This window comes from Oncorhynchus mykiss, chromosome 27 (assembly GCF_057628025.1).
Source record: "Oncorhynchus mykiss isolate SJ-2025 chromosome 27, ASM5762802v1, whole genome shotgun sequence".
In the NCBI taxonomy this organism is placed as follows: domain Eukaryota; kingdom Metazoa; phylum Chordata; class Actinopteri; order Salmoniformes; family Salmonidae; genus Oncorhynchus; species Oncorhynchus mykiss.
The window spans coordinates 43,832,501-43,857,633 of NC_143048.1; the positions used below are offsets into that span (position 1 = coordinate 43,832,501).

Genomic DNA, 25,133 nt, shown 5'->3' on the forward strand with positions numbered 1-25,133 from the left:
CTCATTCGTTGCGCAATCACAGCCATATAAGGAGAGAATGGAAAACAGAGCTTCAGAAATTCTGCTAATTCCTGGGTGATGCATCATCTTGGTTTCGCCTGTAGAATGAGTTCTGGGGCACTTACAGACAAAATCTTTGCAGATTCTGAAACTTCAGAGTGTTTTCTTTCCAAAACTGTCAAGAATATGCATAGTCGAGCATCTTTTCGTGACAAAATATCGCGCTTAAAACGGGAACGTTTTTTATCCAAAAATGAAATAGCGCCCCTAGAGCTCTAACAGGTTAACACAGACATTCCATCTTTCTCTCTCTCTTTCGCTCTCTCTCTCTCTTTCGCTTTCTCTCTTTCTCTCACTCTCTCTTTCTCTCACTCTCTCTTTCTCTCTCTCGCTCTCTTTCTCTCTCTCGCTCTCTTTCTCGCTCTCTTTCTCGTGCGCTCTCTTTCTCTCGCTCTCTCGTGTGCTCTTTCTCTCTTGTGCTTTCTCTCTCATGTTCTCTCCCTCTCTCTCTCGTTCTCTCCCTCTCTCTTGTTCTCTCCCTCTCTCTCTCGTTCTCTCTCGTGCGCACTCTCTCTCGTGCTCTCTCTCTCGTGCTCTCTCGTGGTCTCTCTCTCTCGTGCTCCCTCTCTCTCTTTGGCACGCACTCTCTCTCTGGCACTCTCTCTCATGCCCTTGCTCTCGTTTTCTCTCTCTCTCTCAGAGAGCCGAGGCAGCACAGAGGGAGGCGGAAGCTCTGAGGGAGCAACTGACCTCTTCTAACCAATCCCTGCAGCTGACCACCCACATTCAGCCCACCCCAGACACGGTACATTGTACTATAGGACCAGACTGTTCTGATTGGTTGATTGACCTATTGATGTATTGGTTGGTTGATTGCTATATTGATGTGTTGACCTATAGGACCAGACTGTTCTGATTGGTAGATTGATGTATGTGTTGACCTATAGGACCAGACTGTTCTGATTGGTAGATTGATGTATGTGTTGACCTATAGGACCAGACTGTTCTGATTGGTAGATTGATGTATGTGTTGACCTATAGGATCAGACTGTTGTGATTGGTAGATTGCTGTATTGATGTATGTGTTGACCTATAGGACCAGACTGTTCTGATTGGTAGATTGATGTATGTGTTGACCTATAGGACCAGACTGTTCTGATTGGTAGATTGATGTATGTGTTGACCTATAGGACCAGACTGTTCTGATTGGTAGATTGATGTATGTGTTGACCTATAGGATCAGACTGTTGTGATTGGTAGATTGCTGTATTGATGTATGTGTTGACCTATAGGACCAGACTGTTCTGATTGGTAGATTGGTAGATTGATGTATGTGTTGCCCTATAGGACCAGGCGGTGGAGGCCCTGTCCCGCTCCAGTCTGGAGGCAGAGCTGGGGGCCAAGGACAGGGAGATGGTTCAGCTGGTGGAAGATGTTCAGAGACTGCAGGCCAGCCTGTCTAAACTCAGAGAGAGTTCCAGCACACAGATCACACAGCTGCAACTACAGCTCAGCACCAAGACGGACACCCTCAAGGTAGGCTATATATACATACACCTCTCACAACCTCTCACAACCTCACACACACACACCTCTCACAACCTCACACACCTCTCACAACCTCACACACCTCTCACACCTCTCACAACCTCACACACCTCTCACACACCTCTCACAACCTCACACACCTCTCACACACCTCTCACAACCTCACACACCTCTCATACACACACCTCTCACACCCTCACACACACACCTCTCACAACCTCACATACACACCTCTCACAACCTCTCACAACCTCTCACAACTTCAGGTGTATGTACAAGTTGATTGTGATTATACTGTCTGGGAGTTTCCGTCCTTCTCAATCATCATTCATTTAACCCCCCTCCCTCGCTCTGCTCTCATCCCCTCTCCTCCCTCGCTCTGCTCTCATCCCCTCTCCTACCTCGCTCTGCTCTGCTCTCGTGCCCTCTTTTCTCCTCTCTTTCCATCCCTCTTCTCTATAGCAACTGGAGGAAAAGCTGCAGGAACATGCTGACTATGAAGAGGTGAAGAAAGAGCTGAGGTGAGTGAGTGTGGTGTGTGTGTGTGTGTGGTGTGGTGTGGTGTGGTGTGGTGTGTGTGTGTGTTGTTCTCTGTTCTTACACCAAATACTGGCAAAAATATACTCATTCAGTTAATGATTGATGTCCTCAGTAGTGTGTGTGTGTGTGTGGTGTGTGTGTGTGGTGTGTGTGTGGTGTGTCTTGTGTGGTGTGGTGTGTGTGTGGTGTGTCTTGTGTGTGTGTGTGTGTATGTGTGTGTGTGTGTGTGTGTGTGTGTCATTGCCTCTGAGGTCCTCTAACAGCATCAGAAGGGCAGCATGTCCTCTTCCCCTCGATCTATAAGTCAATACTGAGTGTTTATTAACATGGTTCCCAGTGTGTTTTAATGGATCTTTGTTAGTAGTTACTCCTGCACATAATCAACCTGAAGGGTAATACTGCAAAACCAGATCAATGAGTTAGCAGCCAGATAACTTATTATTATTTTTTTATAGAAAGGTACTCTTGAAATGGGCATGGTCTAGCGTCATTAAACCCCCTGGAGTCGATGTCCCACAAACACATGGTCTAGCGTCATTAAACCCCCTGGAGTCGATGTCCCACAAACACATGGTCTAGCGTCATTAAACCCCCTGGAGTCGATGTCCCACAAACACATGGTCTAGCGTCATTAAACCCCCTGGAGTCGATGTCCCACAAACACATGGTCTAGCGTCATTAAACCCCCTGGAGTCGATGTCCCACAAACACATGGTCTAGCGTCATTAAACCCCCTGGAGTCGATGTCCCACAAACACATGGTCTAGCGTTATTAAACCCCCTGGAGTCGATGTCCCACAAACACATGGTCTAGCGTTATTAAACCCCCTGGAGTCGATGTCCCACAAACACATGGTCTAGCGTCATTAAACCCCCTGGAGTTGATGTCCCACAAACACATGGTCTAGCGTCATTAAACCCCCTGGAGTCGATGTCCCACAAACACATGGTCTAGCGTCATTAAACCCCCTGGAGTCGATGTCCCACAAACACATGGTCTAGCGTCATTAAACCCCCTGGAGTCGATGTCCCACAAACACATGGTCTAGCGTTATTAAAACCCCTGGAGTCGATGTCCCACAAACACATGGTCTAGCGTTATTAAAACCCCTGGAGTCGATGTCCCACAAACACATGGTCTAGCGTCATTAAACCCCCTGGAGTCGATGTCCCACAAACACATGGTCTAGCGTTATTAAAACCCCTGGAGTCGATGTCCCACAAACACATGGTCTAGCGTTATTAAACCCCCTGGAGTCGATGTCCCACAAACACATGGTCTAGCGTTATTAAACCCCCTGGAGTCGATGTCCCACAAACACATGGTCTAGCGTTATTAAAACCCCTGGAGTTGATGTCCCACAAACACATGGTCTAGCGTCATTAAACCCCCTGGAGTCGATGTCCCACAAACACATGGTCTAGCGTTATTAAACCCCCTGGAGTCGATGTCCCACAAACACATGGTCTAGCGTTATTAAAACCCCTGGAGTCGATGTCCCTCAAACACATGGTCTAGCGTTATTAAACCCCCTGGAGTCGATGTCCCACAAACACATGGTCTAGCGTTATTAAACCCCCCTAGAGTCGATGTCCCTCAAACACATGGTCTAGCGTTATTAAACCCCCTGGAGTCGATGTCCCACAAACACATGGTCTAGCGTTATTAAACCCCCTGGAGTCGATGTCCCACAAACACATGGTCTAGCGTTATTAAACCCCCTGGAGTCGATGTCCCACAAACACATGGTCTAGCGTTATTAAAACCCCTGGAGTTGATGTCCCACAAACACATGGTCTAGCGTCATTAAACCCCCTGGAGTCGATGTCCCACAAACACATGGTCTAGCGTTATTAAACCCCCTGGAGTCGATGTCCCACAAACACATGGTCTAGCGTTATTAAAACCCCTGGAGTCGATGTCCCACAAACACATGGTCTAGCGTTATTAAAACCCCTGGAGTTGATGTCCCACAAACACATGGTCTAGCGTTATTAAACCCCCTGGAGTCGATGTCCCTCAAACACATGGTCTAGCGTTATTAAACCCCCTGGAGTCGATGTCCCACAAACACATGGTCTAGCGTTATTAAACCCCCCTAGAGTCGATGTCCCTCAAACACATGGTCTAGCGTTATTAAACCCCCTGGAGTCGATGTCCCACAAACACATGGTCTAGCGTTATTAAACCCCCTGGAGTCGATGTCCCACAAACACATGGTCTAGCGTCATTAAACCCCCTGGAGTCGATGTCCCACAAACACATGGTCTAGCGTCATTAAACCCCCTGGAGTCGATGTCCCACAAACACATGGTCTAGCGTTATTAAACCCCCTGGAGTCGATGTCCCACAAACACATGGTCTAGCGTTATTAAAACCCCTGGAGTCGATGTCCCACAAACACATGGTCTAGCGTTATTAAACCCCCTGGAGTCGATGTCCCTCAAACACATGGTCTAGCGTTATTAAACCCCCTGGAGTCGATGTCCCACAAACACATGGTCTAGCGTTATTAAACCCCCTGGAGTCGATGTCCCACAAACACATGTTCTAGCGTTATTAAAACCCCCTAGAGTCGATGTCCCACAAACACATACGTGTCGGTTGTTTTGCTCTAGGACGCCCACAAGACTCGGTACCGATGTAAAACATGTATGGAAGTAGTTTAGTGCCTGAAAAAAGGGTTTTAATTATGTTATTTTTTTGTTTTTTTTTATAATTTCCTGATTTATCTTATCACTCAGACAGGACAGACAATTCAAAACAAACCACAGTTTTTATTCAGTTTTTCCAAGAATGAGTCTGTTGCTATTCAATGCGTTTATACCGGCTAGTAGAAGGCAGGCCAAATTCAATATTTCATTTTATTTAACATTTTATTTTTTGTTGGATACCTAAAATGGTCCTAAAATGCTATGACCATCCTTAAAACAATTCCATAAAGGGCCTCCCGAATGTCGCAGTGGCCTAATGCTGTGCCACTAGAAATTCTGGGTTCGAGTCCAGGCTCTGTCGCAGCCGGCCGCGACCGGGAGACCCATCGGGCGGCGCACAATTGGCCCAGCGTCGTCCGGGTTAGGGGAGGGTTTGGCCGGCAGGGATATCCATGGCTCATCGCGCCTCTCCCGAGTCCGTACGGGAGTTGCAGCGATGAGACAAGACTGTAACTACCAATTGGACATCACGAAATTGGGGAGAAAAAAGGGGGTGAAAATACAAAAAACAATTCCATAAATCTTAGTAGATCCCCTCCTCTGGAATCGTTTGATTGGTCCTCTGATCCCATCTACCATGTCGTGCCGTTGGGCGGCACTTAACACCCCACATTTAGCTGTCCCTCCGGGGGTGGGGGGGGGGTCGCTGCGCTGCTGCTAACCTTGTGGTTCTCAACGTGTGTCTGGGGGTTTTTAACAAAGACAGAAGACACATTTCTGTTCTGACCAATGGGACAATACAGTTGTTTTCTATGTTTTCTAGTCTTCCACCATGCAAACGGTCGAAAACACCCCGCCTGTCAAAACGTTGCGTAGCTGCGTCAAATGATGTCACCATGACAGACTTTCACTTCCACCCTGCTCTTCTAGGCCAGTGATTCCCAGACAGCAGCATGCGCTAGCTGACTCCACCTTCCCCGACAGCGGCACGCGCTAGCTGACTCCACCTTCCCCAACAGCAGCATGCGCTAGCTGACTCCACCTTCCCAGACAGCAGCATGCGCTAGCTGACTCCACCTTCCCAGACAGCGGCACGCGCTAGCTGACTCCACCTTCCCAGACAGCAGCACGCGCTAGCTGACTCCACCTTCCCAGACAGCAATACGCGCTAGCTGACTCCACCTTCCCAGACAGCAGCACGCGCTAGCTGACTCCACCTTCCCAGACAGCGGCACGCGCTAGCTGACTCCACCTTCCCAGACAGCGGCACGCGCTAGCTGACTCCACCTTCCCAGACAGCAATACGCGCTAGCTGACTCCACCTTCCCAGACAGCAGCACGGGCTAGCTGACTCCACCTTCCCAGACAGCGGCACTAATGAATGGTGATCATGGGAGGACACCACAGAAGAAGCCATTGCTGTCCAAAATAAATCTATTTTTTCACGTCTGAAATTTGCAAAGTGCACCTGGATGTTTTTTTTGTACCTTTATTTAACTAGGCAAGTCAGTTAAGAACAAATCCTTATTTTACAAATAACTATTATTTACAATGACGGCCTACCAGGGGAACAGTGGGTTAACTGCCTTGTTCAGGGGCAGAATTACAAGATTTTTACCTTGTCAGCTCGAGGATTCGATTCACTAACCAACTCTAACCACTAGGCTACCTGCCTCTAACCACTAGGCTACCTGCCTCTAACCACTAGGCTACCTGTCTCCTCTAACCACTAGGCTACCTGTCTCCTCTAACCACTAGGCTACCTGCCTCCTCTAACCACTAGGCTACCTGCCTCTAACCACTAGGCTACCTGCCTCCTCTAACCACTAGACTACCTGCCTCCTCTAACCACTAGACTACCTGCCTCCTCTAACCACTAGGCTACCTGCCTCTAACCACTAGGCTACCTGCCTCTAACCACTAGGCTACCTGCCTCTAACCACTAGGCTACCTGCCTCTAACCACTAGACTACCTGCCTCCTCTAACCACTAGACTACCTGCCTCCTCTAACCACTAGGCTACCTGCCTCCTCTAACCACTAGGCTACCTGCCTCTAACCACTAGGCTACCTGCCTCTAACCACTAGGCTACCTGCCTCTAACGACTAGGCTACCTGCCTCTAACCACTAGGCTACCTGCCTCTAACCACTAGGCTACCTGCCTCTAACCACTAGACTACCTGCCTCCTCTAACCACTAGACTACCTGCCTCCTCTAACCACTAGGCTACCTGCCTCCTCTAACCACTAGGCTACCTGCCTCTAACCACTAGGCTACCTGCCTCTAACCACTAGGCTACCTGCCTCTAACGACTAGGCTACCTGCCTCTAACCACTAGGCTACCTGTTTCTAACCACTAGGCTACCTGCCTCTAACCACTAGGCTACCTGCCTCTTACTACTAGGCTACCTTCCTCTTACCACTAGGCTACCTTCCTCTTACCACTAGGCTACCTGCCTCTAACCACTAGGCTACCTGCCTCTAACCACTAGGCTACCTGCCTCCTCTAACCGCTAGGCTACCTGCCTCTAACCGCTAGGCTACCTGCCTCTAACCACTAGGCTACCTACCTCTAACCGCTAGGCTACCTGCCTCTAACCGCTAGGTTACCTGCCTCTAACCACTAGGTTACCTGCCTCTAACCACTAGGCTACCTGCCTCTAACCGCTAGGCTATTTGCCTCTAACCACTAGGCTACCTGCCTCTAACCACTAGGTTACCTGCCTCTAACCACTAGGTTACCTGCCTCTAACCACTAGGCTACCTGCCTCTAGCCACTAGGCTACCTGCCTCCTCTAACCACTAGGCTACCTGCCTCTAACCACTAGGCTACCTGCCTCTAACCACTAGGCTACCTGTCTCCTCTAACCACTAGGCTACCTGCCTCTTACCACTAGGCTACCTGCAAAATATTCTGTGGACAGATGAAACTACAGTTGGGTTGTTTGGAAAGAACACACAACACTATGTGTGGAGAAGAAGACACAGCACAGCACACCAACATCAAAACCTCTTCCCAACTGTAAAGTCTGGTGGAGGGAGCATCATGGTTTGGGGCTGCTTTGCTGCCTCAGGGCCTGGACAGCTTGCTATCATCAACAGGAAAATGAATTCCTGATTTTTATCAAGACATTTTGCAGGAGAATGTCAGGCAATCTGTCCGCCAATTGAAGCTCAACAGAAGTTGGGTGATGCAACAGAACAACGACTCAAAACACAGAAGTAAATCAACAACAATGGCTTCAACAGAAGAGAATATGACTTCTGTATAATGCAGAGGATTTAACATTAAGCATTACTCACAAACGTTTCAAAAGAATAGACATTACAAATGTCATATGTGCAAATTGTACACCTGGGAAAATAAATAAACAAAAATATGGGTTGTATTTACAATGGTGTTTGTTCTTCACTGGTTGCCCTTTTCTTGTGGCAACAGGTCACAAATCTTGCTGCTATGATGGCACACTGTGGTATTTTACCCAATAGGTATGGGAGTTTATGAAAATTTAGTTTGTTTTCAAATTCTTTGTGGATCTGTGTAATCTGAGGGAAATATGTGTCTCAACACTCTCTCTCTCTCTGTCTCTCTCTCTGTCTCTCTCTCTCTCTCTCTCTCTCTCTCTCTCTCTCTCTGTCTCTCTCTGTCTCTTTCTCTCTCTCTCTCTGTCTCTGTCTCTCTCTCTGTCTCTGTCTCTGTCTCTCTCTCTCTCTCTCTCTCCTCTCTCTCTCTCTCCACTCTCTCTCTCTCCACTCTCTCTCTCTCCACTCTCTCTCTCTCCACTCTCTCTCTCTCCACTCTCTCTCTCCACACTCGCTCTCCACACTCTCTCTCTCCACTCTCTCTCCCCACACTCGCTCTCTCTCCACACTCTCTCTCTCCACACTCTGTCTCTCTCTCTCCACTCTCTCTCTCTGTCTCTCTCTCCACTCTCTCTCTCTGTCTCTCTCTCCACTCTCTCTCTCTCTTTCTCTCTCCACACTCTCTCTCTGTCTCTCTCTCCACAGCATCCTCAAGTCTATGGAGTTTGGCCCAACTGACAGCTCAGTGCAGGTACAGGGAAAACTCCTCTTTTTGCATAGCGACAGACAGACAGACTTCTGTAAATACTGTTCTCCTTTATCTCACCCCCCTCTCTCTCTCTATTCTCCCCCGTCTCTCTCTCTCTCTCTCTCTGTCTCTGTCTCTGTCTCTCTCTCTAACCTACTTCTTTCTATATATATGTATATATAAACCCCCCTCTCTTTCTCTCTCTATACCCCCCCTCTCTTTCTGGGTCTCTCTCTTGCGCTCTCTATCTCTCTATTTTCCTCGCTCTCTACTTTCCTCGCTCTCTATCTCTCCTTCCCCCCTCTCCCCTCTCTTTCTCTCCCCTCTCCTCTTTCTCTCCTTCTCCCCCCTTCTTGCTCTCTCTCTCTCTCTCTCGTGCTCTCTCTCTCTCGTGCTCTTGCTCTCTCTTTCTCTTTCTCTCTTTCTCAGGACATGTCTAAACCCCTAGAAGTGTTGTTGTTGGAGAAGAACCGTAGTCTGCAGTCTGAGAGTTCCTCTCTGCGCATCGCCAACACAGAGCTGAGCGGTGAGTCAGTCTGCCCTGGGGGTTAGGGCCTGGGGGTTAGGGCCTGGGCGTTAGGGCCTTGGGGTTAGGGCCTGGGTGTTAGGGCCTTGGGGTTAGGACCTGGGGGTTAGGGCCTGGGGGTTAGTGCCTGGGGGTTAGGGTGGTTACCAACACACACCACATTGAGTCTAGACCAGTGCTTGACTTGGACTGAAATGGGTACCGGTGCTATTTGTATTAAGGTGCTGGAGCTCTGCAGGAATTTAAAAGTAATATTCTATAAGAGGTGCCAGAACTCGAGGATAGAAAATGTGAGGTTCTGGGACTCGGTTCCCTTGAGCTAGACCCTAGTCAAGCACTGGACTAGAAGGACTCCGGAAAGTTCTGTTTAGGCAACACAGATAAATAGGATATGTGTGGTTGCTAGGTTGCACTGGGGGATGAGTGTTTGACCTTTGTCCTGGGGTTGGATTGGACTGTCTCCAGACAGGACCAGAATCAGGTGGGTAGTGGATGGAACCAGTTCTTGTCTGGAATATTCTTATTTTAAGTGTCATTAAAACACTTATCTAATCACTCAACGCTCAAACTGACGTTCTTTGTGATAATGATTGATTCTGTCTGAATGCTCTAATAAAGCATCACTAGAAAATTTAAACGGCAAGAAACCAACCAGTATGGATTGAATAAAGACTGGAGCTCGTGAAATGTCTACGTTTCATAGACATTCCCACATGTTTCAGTGTGTGTGTGAGAGGTGTTTCAGTGTGTGTGTGAGAGGTGTTTCAGTGTGTGTGTGAGAGGCGTTTCAGTGTGTGTGTGAGAGGCGTTTCAGTGTGTGTGTGAGAGGCGTTTCAGTGTGTGTGTGAGGCGTTTCAGTGTGTGTGAGAGGTGTTTCAGTGAGTGAGCTCTGAAAATTAGGCTGCGGTGCCTCTCCCTCAGCACTAGCCCTCTCTATATCCCTCTCTCTGTCTTGGTGTGTTTCAAATGTCATCGGTGTTAACCAAAGGCCTGGGGGACAATACATCATCAAGGGTTACGACTGCCCAACCAATGGTCTGATCCTGGTTTTTGAATCAAAATATGTGCTGCTCTATTCAGATTAGGCCTATCAGGGGACGGCCTATCAGGGGACGGCCTATCAGGGGACGGCCTATCAGGGAACAGTGGTTTAATTGCCTTGTTCAGGGCCAGAACGACAGATTTTGGCCTTGTCGGCTCAGGGATTCGGTTACTGGCCCAACGCTCTAACCGCTAGGCTTCCTGCCGCCCCTTATACTGGTGGGTTCATGTTAAAATGTGTGTGCAGTGGGTATGATTAATTATGATTATTCCATGTTCAGGTAGAGGGGGATGTTCACTGATTTATCTTCTCATGTTAAAGTTAGCTGCACAACATCTTGCAGACCAGAGATTAGAAAACATCAGCTTTTGTGATAATGAGAAGTTCCTGTACAAATCACCTGGCAACAAGCTCAGTTTATATAATGAGAAGTTCCTGTACAAATCACCTGGTAACAAGCTCAGTTTATATAATGAGAAGTTCCTGTACAATTCACCTGGCAACAAGCTCAGTTTATATAATGAGAAGTTCCTGTACAAATCACCTGGCAACAAGCTCAGTTTATATAATGAGAAGTTCCTGTACAAATCACCTGGCAACAAGCTCAGTTTATATAATGAGAAGTTCCTGTACAAATCACCTGGCAACAAGCTCAGTTTATATAATGAGAAGTTCCTGTACAAATCACCTGGCAACAAGCTCAGTTTATATAATGAGAAGTTCCTGTACAATTCACCTGGCAACAAGCTCAGTTTATATAATGAGAAGTTCCTGTACAAATCACCTGGCAACAAGCTCAGTTTATATAATGAGAAGTTCCTGTACAATTCACCTGGCAACAAGCTCAGTTTATATAATGAGAAGTTCCTGTACAAATCACCTGGCAACAAGCTCAGTTTATATAATGAGAAGTTCCTGTACAAATCACCTGGCAACAAGCTCAGTTTATATAATGAGACGTTCCTGTACAATTCACCTGGCAACAAGCTCAGTTTATATAATGAGAAGTTCCTGTACAATTCACCTGGCAACAAGCTCAGTTTATATAATGAGACGTTCCTGTACAATTCACCTGGCAACAAGCTCAGTTTATATAATGAGAAGTTCCTGTACAATACACCTGGCAACAAGCTCAGTTTATATAATGAGAAGTTCCTGTACAAATCACCTGGCAACAAGCTCAGTTTATATAATGAGAAGTTCCTGTACAAGTCACCTGGCAACAAGCTCAGTTTATATAATGAGAAGTTCCTGTACAATACACCTGGCAACAAGCTCAGTTTATATAATGAGAAGTTCCTGTACAAATCACCTGGCAACAAGCTCAGTTTATATAATGAGAAGTTCCTGTACAATACACCTGGCAACAAGCTCAGTTTATATAATGAGAAGTTCCTGTACAATTCACCTGGCAACAAGCTCAGTTTATATAATGAGAAGTTCCTGTACAATTCACCTGGCAACAAGCTCAGTTTATATAATGAGAAGTTCCTGTACAAATCACCTGGCAACAAGCTCAGTTTATATAATGAGAAGTTCCTGTACAAATCACCTGGCAACAAGCTCAGTTTATATAATGAGAAGTTCCTGTACAAATCACCTGGCAACAAGCTCAGTTTATATAATGAGAAGTTCCTGTACAATTCACCTGGCAACAAGCTCAGTTTATATAATGAGAAGTTCCTGTACAAATCACCTGGCAACAAGCTCAGTTTATATAATGAGAGGTTCCTGTACAATACACCTGGCAACAAGCTCAGTTTATATAATGAGAAGTTCCTGTACAATTCACCTGGTAACAAGCTCAGTTTATATAATGAGAAGTTCCTGTACAAATCACCTGGCAACAAGCTCAGTTTATATAATGAGAAGTTCCTGTACAATTCACCTGGCAACAAGCTCAGTTTATATAATGAGAAGTTCCTGTACAATTCACCTGGCAACAAGCTCAGTTTATATAATGAGAAGTTCCTGTACAATTCACCTGGTAACAAGCTCAGTTTATATAATGAGAAGTTCCTGTACAAATCACCTGGCAACAAGCTCAGTTTATATAATGAGAAGTTCCTGTACAAATCACCTGGCAACAAGCTCAGTTTATATAATGAGAAGTTCCTGTACAATTCACCTGGCAACAAGCTCAGTTTATATAATGAGAAGTTCCTGTACAATTCACCTGGTAACAAGCTCAGTTTATATAATGAGAAGTTCCTGTACAAATCACCTGGCAACAAGCTCAGTTTATATAATGAGAAGTTCCTGTACAAATCACCTGGCAACAAGCTCAGTTTATATAATGAGAAGTTCCTGTACAATTCACCTGGCAACATGCTCAGTTTCAGGAAGTCCGAGTGCTTGACAGTCTCTACACCTGGTAACAAGCTCAGTTTCAGGAAGCCTGAGTGCTTGACAGTCTCTACACCTGGTAACATGCTCAGTTTCAGGAAGCCTGAGTGCTTGACAGTCTCTACACCTGGTAACAAGCTCAGTTTCAGGAAACCCGAGTGCTTGACAGTCTCTACACCTGGCAACAAGCTCAGTTTCAGGAAGCCCGAGTGCTTGACAGTCTCTACACCTGGTAACAAGCTCAGTTTCAGGAAGCCCGAGTGCTTGACAGTCTCTACACCTGGCAACAAGCTCAGTTTCAGGAAGCCCGAGTGCTTGACAGTCTCTACACCTGGTAACAAGCTCAGTTTCAGGAAGCCCGAGTGCTTGACAGTCTCTACATCTGGTAACAAGCTCAGTTTCAGGAAGCCCGAGTGCTTGACAGTCTCTACACCTGGTAACAAGCTCAGTTTCAGGAAACCCGAGTGCTTGACAATCTCTACATTTTGGCATGACCATTTTTTCCACTGGATATTTCTAGAAGTTCTTGCGTTCTGTGACCGGCCATTTTTATCAAGACCGTTTTGTTTGTTTGTTTATTTGCTCAGTATCTCAACAAACAAAAGTATCTGGAATGGAATTGACTAAGTGTACAGAAAGACTACAACATCAAGTGTTACTCACATTCTGGGCTTTTTTTCTGGAGCTTAAAGACTGAACTAAGGATTCATAAAAAGTCAATCAAGTTCCTCCTGTCATGGCGCCATCACAACCAGATCTTTCACCCTTACAGACGACCAATTGTAAAGCTCTCTATACCGCCATTAGGCCCAATCAGATCCGCTGTTACACTGCAGCGCTGCAGCCACTCCACCAATGGGCCCTGAACATAGTGAACACAAGTAAACCTAGTGAAGAGAGACAGTGGGAGGCCTGACTGGACCTCTCCCTCCCTGCCTGCCAGACTCAGGCCTGCTGACTGGACCTCTCCCTCCCTGCCTGCCAGACTCAGGCCTGCTGACTAGACCCCTCCCTCCCTGCCAGACTCAGGCCTGCTGACTAGACCCCTCCCTCCCTGCCAGACTCAGGCCTGCTGACTGGACCCCTCCATGCCTGTCAGACTCAGGCCTGCTGACTGGACCCCTCCCTGCCTGTCAGACTCAGGCCTGCTGACTAAACCCCTCCCTCCCTGCCAGACTCAGGCCTGCTGACTGGACCCCTCCATGCCTGTCAGACTCAGGCCTGCTGACTGGACCCCTCCCTGCCTGTCAGACTCAGGCCTGCTGACTAAACCCATCCCTGCCTGTCAGACTCAGGCCTGCTGACTGGACCCCTCCCTGCCTGTCAGACTCAGGCCTGCTGACTAAACCCCTCCCTGCCTGTCAGACTCAGGCCTGCTGACTAAACCCCTCCCTGCCTGTCAGACTCAGGCCTGCTGACTGGACCCCTCCCTGCCTGTCAGACTCAGGCCTGCTGACTGGACCCCTCCCTGCCTGTCAGACTCAGGCCTGCTGACTAAACCCCTCCCTGCCTGTCAGACTCAGGCCTGCTGACTGGACCCCTCCCTGCCTGTCAGACTCAGGCCTGCTGACTGGACCCCTCCATGCCTGTCAGACTCAGGCCTGCTGACTGGACCCCTCCCTGCCTGTCAGACTCAGGCCTGCTGACTGGACCCCTCCCTGCCTGTCAGACTCAGGCCTGCTGACTAAACCCCTCCCTGCCTGTCAGACTCAGGCCTGCTGACTGGACCCCTCCCTGCCTGTCAGACTCAGGCCTGCTGACTGGACCCCTCCCTGCCTGTCAGACTCAGGCCTGCTGACTGGACCCCTCCCTGCCTGTCAGACTCAGGCCTGCTGACTAAACCCCTCCCTGCCTGTCAGACTCAGGCCTGCTGACTGGACCCCTCCCTGCCTGTCAGACTCAGGCCTGCTGACTGGACCCCTCCATGCCTGTCAGACTCAGGCCTGCTGACTGGACCCCTCCCTGCCTGTCAGACTCAGGCCTGCTGACTGGACCCCTCCCTGCCTGTCAGACTCAGGCCTGCTGACTAAACCCCTCCCTGCCTGTCAGACTCAGGCCTGCTGACTGGACCCCTCCCTGCCTGTCAGAGTCGAGGCTGGGCAGTAACCATTTTGACTGGTTTAAGTGCTTTCTTTTTTCTTCCCAGGCTGTCTCTTACAAGAAAGGTACAAATCACAAATGCTTGGGCATCTTGTCCGGGGGGGTTTATCAAAAAGGAGAGAGGAAGAGAATCTATTTACATAAAAAAAAAAAAAACGTTTGACCTTAAAAAATAAACAACTTTTTTTGGGTTTGTTTTTTTCGCCCCCTTTTTTGTTGACTCCCCCATAATGCCTTGTGTTTGACCTTTCTTGTAGGGTCAGCCGGGCGGAAAGGGAAAGAGGCGTCCGTGGAGGAGACCACCACGCCCAGTACCCCCTCCCTGCCTCCTCCTCTTCTCCCTCCCTCCCCCCAGCCCCGAACCCCAACTGACCCCCTTAACACCTCGATCACCAACGGGACACACCCCTTCACCCCCACGGGCATCGGCCAGGACTTCTACAGCCCCCCTTTCCCACTGGTGGGGGGCAAGATGTCCCTCAACTCCCTCCTGCAGCGCCAGCTCATGCAGACGTTCTACTCCAAAGCCCTGCAGGAGTCCACTCAGGGAGCAGCTCTACTGTTCGCCCCTGTCCACTACACCTCTACCTCCACCTCCGGCTCTGGCTCTAGCCCTGTCCCGCTCTCGGCCAGCCCCATGCAGTCTCCTGCAGGCCCAGAGGTGAATGGTAGTGGCGGTGCCCTGTCCCCCTCTCCCAGCCAGTCTGAGGGGACTGGGGGCAGTGTGTCTGACTGGGAGGACATGGACACCACAGAGATTGCCCGACAGATCAAGGAGCAGCTGATTAAACACAACATTGGCCAGCGGGTGTTTGGCCACTATGTTCTGGGCCTGTCCCAAGGCTCGGTCAGTGAGATCCTGGCTCGGCCCAAACCCTGGAGCAAGCTGACCATCCGGGGCAAAGAGCCCTTCCACAAGATGAGGCAGTTCCTGTCTGACGAGCAGAACATCCTGGCACTACGCAGCATCCAGGGACGGCAGAGAGGTGAGAGGCCTGCCTGTCTTCCTGCCTGTCTTCCTGCCTGTCTTCCTGCCTGTCTTCCTGCCTGTCTGCCTGCCTGTCTGTCTGCCTGTCTGTCTGCCTGCCTGTCTGCCTGCCTGCCTGTCTGTCTGCCTGTCTGTCTGCCTGTCTGTCTGCCTGTCTGTCTGCCTGTCTGTCTGTCTTCCTGCCTGTCTGTCTTCCTGCCTGTCTGTCTTCCTGCCTGTCTGTCTGCCTGTCTAGCTGCCTGTCTGTCTAGCTGCCAGTTCGCAAACTATTCCTCTGTTAATACTGGCCACCAGTTGTTAATACCAGCCACCAGTTGTTCCTCTGTTAATACTGGCCACCAGTTGTTCCTCTGTTAATACCAGCCACCAGTTGTTCCTCTGTTAATACCGGCCACCAGTTGTTCCTCTGTTAATACCGGCCACCAGTTGGTCCTCTGTTAATACTGGCCACCAGTTGTTCCTCTGTTAATACCAGCCACCAGTTGTTCCTCTGTTAATACCGGCCACCAGTTGTTCCTCTGTTAATACCGGCCACCAGTTGTTCCTCTGTTAATACCGGCCACCAGTTGTTCCTCTGTTAATACCGACCACCAGTTGTTCCTCTGTTAATACCGGCCACCAGTTGTTCCTCTGTTAATACCGGCCACCAGTTGTTCCTCTGTTAATACCGGCCACCAGTTGTTCCTCTGTTAATACCGGCCACCAGTTGTTCCTCTGTTAATACCGGCCACCAGTTGTTCCTCTGTTAATACCGGCCACCAGTTGTTCCTCTGTTAATACCGGCCACCAGTTGTTCCTCTGTTAATACCGACCACCAGTTGTTCCTCTGTTAATACCGGCCACCAGTTGTTCCTCTGTTAATACCGGCCACCAGTTGTTCCTCTGTTAATACCGGCCACCAGTTGTTCCATCAGTAAGGGTCTGTTGCTTTAGTCAACCAGATAGGCCTCCAAAGCCTCCCTTCGCCATCCATGATCAATACTGAAACCTTTGACACGTCCACAGTATTGACCCAGAGGAGGACAGGGCTATGGTTTTCCACAGTCACGTTCGATCGGGGCCCTGCCTGCTTTTCTTTCCGCGTCCGAGCATTTTTTTTTACCTCTGCTCTGTGTTGTCAGGGAGTGGACAGTCTGGGTTTAACGACCTTAACCCTGTGTTGTCAGGGAGTGGACAGTCTGGGTTTAACGACCTTAACCCTGTGTTGAAGCTGTCAGTCCTCGGGTTGAATGTCCTTGTTGGCTTTGAGATGTAACCACTTGTGTCACCCTGTCGTACAGTTCAGTAGCTGTGTGTGTTGTCATTTTGTTTTATTGACACACAACAGAGATATGAAATACAGGTGCACACATGGAAGCAGGAAGTTGGTGTAAAGTTGGAGCAACATGTTGTTGTTGTTGTTGTTTTTGACAGAGAGCCCAGGCCAGCCCCTTAGCCACGCATTACAGGACGTACCGATGCAGAGAGCCAGCTCTGACCAAGCCTCGCGGACAGGTCTGTCCACACGCACACGCACACACACACTTCTGTTTCTGTCCTTGTAGTGTTGGATGAGGTGTGCCTGTGTTGTGCATGTAACTGTCATACTCGTAACCCCGCTCCCCACCTCCCTCTCCACACTCACACTGGCTCACACTGGCTCACACTGGCTCACACTGGCTCACACTGGCTCATACTGGCTCATACTGGCCTGGCAGTGTAAAAGCAGAGTAGTGTGAGGCGTTAAAGGATGCTGAAACAGTCACACAGAAGCCGCACTCAAAGCTGTCCCACAGTGTTCATTTAAGAGTTAATGAGCTGACAGTAGGTTTCAGTGGGGAGGGGCTGCTCACCAGTGAATACAATGTGTCTGTTTGGTTTGTCAGTCATAGTGTGTGACGTGAACAAAAACCTATTAAAAACAGCGTCTCAGTGTCAAAGGGGAAGTATGTGAGTTACTCTCACGCCCCGACCTTAACCTTCCTTTGTATTTTAACCATGGTGGTTTGAGCATGGCTTTCGGCACGATTAAACCCCCCCCCCCAAAAATGGTGTCGTTATTTTCACATCAACCCACTGTTCCAGTTGACACTTCCCAGTTACCCCTCTCTTTGCCTCGTTGTTGCCCCGTAGCCAGCAGGCCTATTCCCGGAGGGAGGGGGGGGGGGGGCAGCTGTAGAGTGACCCCTGTCTGTCTGTGTCCGTCTGTCTACCTCTTGTCAGTCACAGTGCTGATTGAAGCTTCTCAGTTGTGTACCTAGTGTACTTACTAACTACTGTACCAACTACCTACTGTACCGACTACCTACTGTACCGACTAACTACTGTACCTACAGTACCGACTACCTACTGTACCGACTAACTACTTTACCTACTGTACTGACTAACTACTGTACCGACTACCTACTGTACCGACTAACTACTGTACCTACTGTACTGACTACCTACTGTACCGACTACCTACTGTACCGACTGTACCGACGAACTACTGTACCGACGAACTACTGTACCTACTGTACCGACTACCTACTGTACCGACTACCTACTGTACTGACTAACTACTGTACCTAAAGTACTGACTACCTACTGTACTGACTAACTACTGTACCTAAAGTACTGACTACCTACTGTACCGACGAACTACTGTACGTACTGTACCGACTACCTACTGTACCGACTACCTACTGTACTGACTAACTACTATACCTACTGTACCGACTACCTACTGTACTGACTAACTACTGTACCTAAAGTACTGACTACCTACTGTACTGACTAACTACTGTACCTAAAGTACTGACTACCTACTGTACCGACGAACTACTGTACGTACTGTACCGACTACCTACTGTACCGACTACCCACTGTACCGACTACCTACTGTACCGACTACCTACTGTACCGACTACCTACTGTAACTAAAGTACTGACTACCTACTGTACTGACTAACTACTGTACCGACTAACTACTGTACCGACTAACTACTGTACCGACTAACTACTGTACCTAAAGTACTGACTACCTACTGTACTGACTAACTACTGTACCGAAAGTACTGACTACCTACTGTACTGACTAACTACTGTACCGAAAGTACTGACTACCTACTGTACTGACTAACTACTGTACCTAAAGTACTGACTAACTACTGTACCGACTAACTAATAGTAACTACTCTACCTATAGTGACTATATAACCTACTCTACCTACAGAAACTACTCTACCTACAGTAACTACTCTACCTACTGTAACTACTCTACCTACAGTAACTACTCTACCTACAGTAACTACTCTACCTACAGTAACTACTCTACCTACTGTAACTACTCTACCTACTGTAACTACTCTACCTATAGTAACTACTCTACCTATAGTAACTACTCTACCTATAGTAACTACTCTACCTACTGTAACTACTCTTCCTACTGTAACTACTCTACCTATTCTACCTTTAGTAATTACTCTACCTACTGTAACCACTCTACCTACTCTACCTACTCTACCTATAGTAACTACTCTACCTACTGTAACCACTCTACCTACTCTACCTGCAGTAACTACTCTACATACTACCTACTTGAAGTAACTGCTGTAACTATTGTGTCTGTCTGCAGTGTCTTTGTAGATTAGCTATACTACTGTATCTTTCTAAACAGTACCTGTTTGAAGTGAACTTTTAATTGGTGGTATGTCTAATCCCCCTCCCCCCTCCCGCCCCCTGTCCAGGTAACATCACCACACGCATCCGTACCCCAGAGTGTGGTTCAGACGACGCCATCAAGTCTATCCTGGAGCAGGCCAAGAGAGAGCTGCATGTGCAGAAATCTGGTGAGTGTCATCCTCTCTGCACCTTGGTCAAATAGGATGACGCTTGTCCCTAGATGACTGGTGGAATAGGAGGACGGTTGTCCCTAGATGACTGGTGGAATAGGAGGACGGTTGTCCCTAGATGCCTGGTGGAATAGGAGGACGGTTGTCCCTAAATGACTGGTGGAATAGGAGGATGGTTGTCCCTAGATGACTGGTGGAATAGGAGGACGGTTGTCCCTAGATGACTGGTGGAATAGGAAGACAGTTGTCCCTAGATGATGACTGGTGGAATAGGAAGACAGTCGTCCCTAGATGATGACTGGTGGAATAGGAGGACAGTCGTCCCTAGATGATGACTGGTGGAATAGGAGGACAGTTGTCACTAGATGATGACTGGTGGAATAGGAGGACAGTCGTCCCTAGATGATGACTGGTGGAATAGGAGGACGGTTGTCCCTAGATGACTGGTGGAATAGGAGGACAGTTGTCCCTAGATGATGACTGGTGGAATAGGAGGACAGTTGTCCCTAGATGATGACTGGTGGAATAGGAGGACAGTTGTCCCTAGATGATGACTGGTGGAATAGGAGGACAGTTATCCCTAAATGACTGGTGGAATAGGAGGACGGTTGTCCCTAGATGACTGGTAGAATAGGAGGAAAGTTGTCCCTAGATGATGACTGGTGGAATAGGAGGACAGTTATCCCTAAATGACTGGTGGAATAGGAGGACGGTTGTCCCTAGATGACTGGTAGAATAGGAGGACAGTTGTCCCTAGATGATGACTGGTGGAATAGGAGGACAGTTGTTCCTAGATGACTGGTGGAATAGGAGAACAGTTGTCCCTAGATGACTGGTGGAATAGGAGGACAGTTGTCCCTAGATGACTGGTGGAATAGGAGGACAGTTGTCCCTAGATGACTGGTGGAATAGGAGGACAGTTGTCCCTAGATGATGACTGGTGGAATAGGAGGACAGTTGTCCCTAGATGATGACTGGTGGAATAGGAGGACAGTTGTCCCTAGATGATGACTGGTGGAATAGGAGGACAGTTGTCCCTAGATGACTGGTGGAATAGGAGGACAGTTGTCCCTAGATGATGACTGGTGGAATAGGAGGACAGTTGTCCCTAGATGATGACTGGTGGAATAGGAGGACGGTTGTCCCTAGATGATGACTGGTGGAATAGGAGGACAGTTGTCCCTAGATGATGACTGGTGGAATAGGAGGACAGTTGTCCCTAGATGACTGGTGGAATAGGAGGACAGTTGTCCCTAGATGATGACTGGTGGAATAGGAGGACGGTTGTCCCTAAATGACTGGTGGAATAGGAGGACAGTTGTCCCTAGATGATGACTGGTGGAATAGGAGGACGGTTGTCCCTAGATGACTGGTGGAATAGGAGGACGGTTGTCCCTAGATGACTGATGGAATAGGAGGACGGTTGTCCCTAGATGACTGGTGGAATAGGAGGACGGTTGTCCCTAGATGACTGGTGGAATAGGAGGACGGTTGTCCCTAGATTACTGGTGGAATAGGAGGACGGTTGTCCCTAGATGACTGGTGGAATAGGAGGACGGTTGTCCCTAGATGATGACTGGTTGAATAGGAGGACAGTTGTCCCTAGATGATGACTGTGGAATAGGAGGACAGTTGTCCCTAGATGATGACTGGTGGAATAGGAGGACGGTTGTCCCTAAATGACTGGTGGAATAGGAGGACAGTTGTCCCTAGATGATGACTGGTGGAATAGGAGGACGGTTGTCCCTAGATGACTGGTGGAATAGGAGGACGGTTGTCCCTAGATGACTGGTGGAATAGGAGGACAGTTGTCCCTAGATGACTGGTGGAATAGGAGGACGGTTGTCCCTAGATGACTGGTGGAATAGGAGGACGGTTGTCCCTAGATGACTGGTGGAATAGGAGGACGGTTGTCCCTAGATGACTGGTGGAATAGGAGGACGGTTGTCCCTAGATGATGACTGGTTGAATAGGAGGACGGTTGTCCCTAGATGATGACTGTGGAATAGGAGGACAGTTGTCCCTAGATGATGACTGGTGGAATAGGAGGACGGTTGTCCCTAAATGACTGGTGGAATAGGAGGACAGTTGTCCCTAGATGATGACTGGTGGAATAGGAGGACGGTTGTCCCTAGATGACTGGTGGAATAGGAGGACGGTTGTCCCTAGATGACTGGTGGAATAGGAGGACAGTTGTCCCTAGATGACTGGTGGAATAGGAGGACGGTTGTCCCTAGATGACTGGTGGAATAGGAGGACGGTTGTCCCTAGATGACTGGTGGAATAGGAGGACGGTTGTCCCTAGATGACTGGTGGAATAGGAGGACGGTTGTCCCTAGATGATGACTGGTTGAATAGGAGGACGGTTGTCCCTAGATGATGACTGTGGAATAGGAGGACAGTTGTCCCTAGATGATGACTGGTGGAATAGGAGGACGGTTGTCCCTAAATGACTGGTGGAATAGGAGGACAGTTGTCCCTAGATGATGACTGGTGGAATAGGAGGACGGTTGTCCCTAGATGACTGGTGGAATAGGAGGACGGTTGTCCCTAGATGACTGGTGGAATAGGAGGACAGTTGTCCCTAGATGACTGGTGGAATAGGAGGACGGTTGTCCCTAGATGACTGGTGGAATAGGAGGACGGTTGTCCCTAGATGACTGGTGGAATAGGAGGACGGTTGTCCCTAGATGACTGGTGGAATAGGAGGACGGTTGTCCCTAGATGACTGGTGGAATAGGAGGACGGTTGTCCCTAGATTACTGGTGGAATAGGAGGACGGTTGTCCCTAGATGACTGGTGGAATAGGAGGACGGTTGTCCCTAGATGATGACTGGTTGAATAGGAGGACAGTTGTCCCTAGATGATGACTGTGGAATAGGAGGACAGTTGTCCCTAGATGACTGGTGGAATAGGAGGACAGTTGTCCCTAGATGATGACTGGTGGAATAGGAGGACGGTTGTCCCTAGATGATGACTGGTGGAATAGGAGGACAGTTGTCCCTAGATGACTGGTGGAATAGGAGGACGGTTGTCCCTAGATGATGACTGGTGGAATAGGAGGACAGTTGTTCCTAGATGACTGGTGGAATAGGAGAACAGTTGTCCATAGATGACTGGTGGAATAGGAGGACAGTTGTCCCTAGATGACTGGTGGAATAGGAGGACAGTTGTCCCTAGATGACTGGTGGAATAGGAGGACGGTTGTCCCTAGATGATGACTGGTGGAATAGGAGGACGGTTGTCCCTAGATGACTAGTGGAATAGGAGGACAGTTGTCCCTAGATGATGACTGGTGGAATAGGAGGACAGTTGTCCCTAGATGATGACTGGTGGAATAGGAGGACATTTGTCCCTAGATGATGACTGGTGGAATAGGAGGACAGTTGTCCCTAGATGATGACAGGTGGAATAGGAGGACAGTTGTCCCTAGATGATGACTGGTGGAATAGCAGGACAGTTGTCCCTAGATGACTGGTGGAATAGGAGGACGGTTGTCCCTAGATGATGACTGGTGGAATAGGAGGACAGTTGTCCCTAGATGACTGGTGGAATAGAGGGACAGTTGTCCCTAGATGACTGGTGGAATAGGAGGACGGTTGTCCCTAGATGATGACTGGTGGAATAGGAGGACGGTTGTCCCTAGATAATGACTGGTGGAATAGGAGGACAGTTGTCCCTAGATGACTGGTGGAATAGGAGGACGGTTGTCCCTAGATGACTGGTGGAATAGGAGGACAGTTGTCCCTAGATGATGACTGGTGGAATAGGAGGACGGTTGTCCCTAGATGACTGGTGGAATAGGAGGACGGTTGTCCCTAGATGACTGGTGGAATAGGAGGACAGTTGTCCCTAGATGACTGGTGGAATAGGAGGACGGTTGTCCCTAGATGACTGGTGGAATAGGAGGACGGTTGTCCCTAGATGACTGGTGGAATAGGAGGACGGTTGTCCCTAGATTACTGGTGGAATAGGAGGACGGTTGTCCCTAGATGACTGGTGGAATAGGAGGACGGTTGTCCCTAGATGATGACTGGTTGAATAGGAGGACAGTTGTCCCTAGATGATGACTGTGGAATAGGAGGACAGTTGTCCCTAGATGACTGGTGGAATAGGAGGACAGTTGTCCCTAGATGATGACTGGTGGAATAGGAGGACGGTTGTCCCTAGATGAGGAATGGTGGAATAGGAGGACAGTTGTCCCTAGATGACTGGTGGAATAGGAGGACGGTTGTCCCTAGATGATGACTGGTGGAATAGGAGGACAGTTGTTCCTAGATGACTGGTGGAATAGGAGAACAGTTGGCCATAGATGACTGGTGGAATAGGAGGACAGTTGTCCCTAGATGACTGGTGGAATAGGAGGACAGTTGTCCCTAGATGATGACTGGTGGAATAGGAGGACAGTTATCCCTAAATGACTGGTGGAATAGGAGGACGGTTGTCCCTAGATGACTGGTAGAATAGGAGGACAGTTGTCCCTAGATGATGACTGGTGGAATAGGAGGACAGTTATCCCTAAATGACTGGTGGAATAGGAGGACGGTTGTCCCTAGATGACTGGTAGAATAGGAGGACAGTTGTCCCTAGATGATGACTGGTGGAATAGGAGGACAGTTGTTCCTAGATGACTGGTGGAATAGGAGAACAGTTGTCCCTAGATGACTGGTGGAATAGGAGGACAGTTGTCCCTAGATGACTGGTGGAATAGTAGGACAGTTGTCCCTAGATGATGACTGGTGGAATAGGAGGACAGTTGTCCCTAGATGATGACTGGTGGAATAGGAGGACAGTTGTCCCTAGATGATGACTGGTGGAATAGGAGGACAGTTGTCCCTAGATGATGGCTGGTGGAATAGGAGGACAGTTGTCCCTAGATGACTGGTGGAATAGGAGGACAGTTGTCCCTAGATGATGACTGGTGGAATAGGAGGACAGTTGTCCCTAGATGATGACTGGTGGAATAGGAGGACGGTTGTCCCTAGATGATGACTGGTGGAATAGGAGGACAGTTGTCCCTAGATGATGACTGGTGGAATAGGAGGACAGTTGTCCCTAGATGACTGGTGGAATAGGAGGACAGTTGTCCCTAGATGATGACTGGTGGAATAGGAGGACGGTTGTCCCTAAATGACTGGTGGAATAGGAGGACAGTTGTCCCTAGATGATGACTGGTGGAATAGGAGGACGGTTGTCCCTAGATGACTGGTGGAATAGGAGGACGGTTGTCCCTAGATGACTGGTGGAATAGGAGGACGGTTGTCCCTAGATGACTGGTGGAATAGGAGGACGGTTGTCCCTAGATGACTGATGGAATAGGAGGACGGTTGTCCCTAGATGACTGGTGGAATAGGAGGACGGTTGTCCCTAGATGACTGGTGGAATAGGAGGACGGTTGTCCCTAGATTACTGGTGGAATAGGAGGACGGTTGTCCCTAGATGACTGGTGGAATAGGAGGACGGTTGTCCCTAGATGATGACTGGTTGAATAGGAGGACAGTTGTCCCTAGATGATGACTGTGGAA

At 48.7% G+C, this 25,133-nt stretch overlaps 1 protein-coding gene across 11 annotated transcripts in view; it reads left to right on the plus strand.

The window, feature by feature from the left end:
* Window positions 1–25,133, plus strand: part of cux1b (cut-like homeobox 1b) — a 174,090-nt gene that overhangs the window by 89,228 nt on the left and 59,729 nt on the right. For 6 of the 11 annotated variants that reach the window (XM_036965636.2, XM_036965639.2, XM_036965638.2 and 3 more), the window contains 8 exons: window positions 701–805; window positions 1,348–1,536; window positions 2,011–2,069; window positions 8,752–8,797; window positions 9,224–9,320; window positions 15,066–15,794; window positions 17,210–17,290; window positions 19,504–19,605. In XM_036965636.2, the coding sequence (XP_036821531.2) occupies window positions 701–805; window positions 1,348–1,536; window positions 2,011–2,069; window positions 8,752–8,797; window positions 9,224–9,320; window positions 15,066–15,794; window positions 17,210–17,290; window positions 19,504–19,605 (1,408 nt within the window). The remainder of the gene's footprint in view (window positions 1–700; window positions 806–1,347; window positions 1,537–2,010; window positions 2,070–8,751; window positions 8,798–9,223; window positions 9,321–15,065; window positions 15,795–17,209; window positions 17,291–19,503; window positions 19,606–25,133) is intronic. The other 5 variants (XM_036965640.2, XM_090224084.1, XM_036965641.2 and 2 more) reach the window with 2 other exon arrangements.